Source organism: Salvia splendens, chromosome 1 (genome assembly GCF_004379255.2).
Source record: "Salvia splendens isolate huo1 chromosome 1, SspV2, whole genome shotgun sequence".
Classification (NCBI taxonomy): domain Eukaryota; kingdom Viridiplantae; phylum Streptophyta; class Magnoliopsida; order Lamiales; family Lamiaceae; genus Salvia; species Salvia splendens.
In genome coordinates this window covers 19,518,764-19,521,116 of record NC_056032.1, presented here as the reverse complement: position 1 = coordinate 19,521,116, position 2,353 = coordinate 19,518,764, and the positions used below count along the sequence as shown (strand labels likewise).

Sequence of the window (2,353 nt, the reverse complement as noted above, 5' to 3'; positions counted from 1 at the left end):
GGAGTTAGAGAGGGAAAGTGAATTGGGGGAGATAAAGTGAATTGAGGGTGACGAGGAGTTAGAGAGAAAAAGCGATTTTTGGTTCTTGTGTTTGATGCTTTGAATTCTTCAAATTGGTGTAGAAATCGACTTGGACAGAGACAATAAAGATGAGGAAGAAGAGAGAGAAAGATGAAGAGGGAAATTAAATATTTTAATGAAGAGGAGAGAGTACATAGACTAGATAACCTTTTATGTCCATAAGGGTATTTCTGTCCAAAATAAAAAATAGCTTAAATGATATTAAGTCGAAGTTGACGAATCTAAAAACATATTTTCAAATGTTACAGATCAAAAATGATAATTTGGCAAAGTTCATGAAAAAAAATCTTTAAAATAAAATATACTCCCTCTGTCCCACAATAGGAGTCACTCTTATTATGAGCACATGTTTTAAGAAATGTAAAGAATAGTGGGTTGAAAAAGTTAGTGGAATACGAGATCCACTTTTTTATATTAGTTTTATAATAAAATGTGAATGAAGTGAGTTAGTGAAATATGAGACCTGCTTACCATTTATGATAAAAATGAAGTGTGATTCTTATTATCGAAACGGACTAAAATGATAAAGTGTGACTCTTATTGTGGGATGGATGGAGTATTTCGTATTTCGTATAAGACCCTCTATATGTTTTATGTCTAATTAAAAATCGTAATATTAAAGTCATGATTAGCATACATAAAGATTAATGAAGCGCATAAGACAAAAGAAATGAATTAAAGTAAAATATTGAGGGCCCGCCGTGGTGTTGAATAGTAAACCTAATGAAGGGGCCACCATGTGATTGCATTCTCTCATCACTCCTTACAGTTAACCACAAAGTCATACTCACTCTCCAATTACGTTTGCTCATTTACGTCCCATCACTTCCTCTCTCAATCCTTCTCTCCCCATTCACACTCTCATCCCAATCAACAATCAACAATCAACAATCAACCATCAAAAACATCGGTATATATCATCAATTCGATCCCTCCATCTATGGACTCCGCATCCGCACCCGATCCGGGCGATGCGGGGCCGTCGTCTAAAGAGTCAACGGCCCCGCCCAGCCGCTACGAGTCGCAGAAGCGGCGCGACTGGAACACGTTCCTCCAGTACCTCAAGAACCATAAGCCGCCGCTGACGCTCGCCCGGTGCAGCGGCGCGCACGTGATCGAGTTCTTGAAATATTTAGACCAGTTTGGGAAGACCAAGGTGCACTCGACCGAGTGCCCCCACTTCGGGCAGCCCAGCCCGCCCGCCCCGTGCGCCTGCCCCTCCAGGCAGGCCTGGGGCAGCCTGGACGCCCTCATCGGCCGCCTCCGCGCCGCCTACGAGGAGCACGGAGGCAAACCTGACTCCAACCCCTTTGGTGCGAAGGCGGTCAGGATTTATCTCAGAGAAGTCAGAGAGAGTCAGGCCAAAGCCCGAGGCATTCCTTATGAGAAAAAGAAGCGCAAGAGACCGGATCGCGGCGCCAGAGGAGATGATGGCGATGGCGATGGCGGCGGCGGTGGAGGAGGAGAGTTGACCGTTGGGGTATAATTGATGGTCGAAAAATATCCACTACAAAAAACTAGCCTTTTATATAGTCTGACACTATTAGCAGCGGATTGGCGACGATGAGGATGAGAGTCCTCTGCCGTTACAAACAAGTAAAACATGGTACTGTAATTATAAGTTGCTTCCAATTTCTTATAACATTTTATATCTCTTACATTGTGGTTCTTAAGTGTAAATAATGGATTATTATGTTTATATATGAATATGGTCGACAAAAAAATGAGGTAATTAAATTAGGGTTGTCAAACACATGAATTAAGTAAAGGCAATAATACATCGACCGACATTGGTTTTGTTATAGAGGGGTTAATTAGCTAGCACCGACAATGGTTTGTATAATTGTTGGGGTTAGTAGCAATTAATTATCAATTTAGACACACATGTATGTACGTAAGTTAATTTATATGATCTCATTTATTATTGTAATTTATTTCACGAGTATTTTTGTGGAGAGGCTCAGAGGTGTACGTGTTTGCAGTGTGGATTCATAATATCATATTTTTGCCATCTTCATTTTGGATTATTATCCGTCTTCTAATTTCATCTTTTAAAAACGATCTTTCTTCTTATTTCGTCTCTATTTATACTTATATACGTCTATGAACCAAAATACGAATGGTAAATAGTTTGTGCCTCCTCACTCTTATACTCCCTCCGTTCCATGATTCTATGGTAGTTGAGTATTTTTTCATTTTAGAACATTTCATAATTGTTGGGTCATTTCTCATTTTAACAAAAAATAATAAATTAATTTAACTTTACTCTCAC

The 2,353-nt window shown here is 39.7% G+C and overlaps 1 protein-coding gene across 1 annotated transcript; it reads left to right on the top strand.

Annotated features, from left to right (window-relative positions):
• Positions 1–848: 848 nt before the first annotated feature.
• Positions 849–1,979, top strand: LOC121797049 (protein LIGHT-DEPENDENT SHORT HYPOCOTYLS 5-like). The gene has a single exon (XM_042195787.1). The coding sequence runs from the start codon at positions 1,022–1,024 to the stop codon at positions 1,565–1,567; it is 546 nt and encodes a 181-aa protein (XP_042051721.1). The 5' UTR covers positions 849–1,021; the 3' UTR covers positions 1,568–1,979.
• Positions 1,980–2,353: the final 374 nt, after the last annotated feature.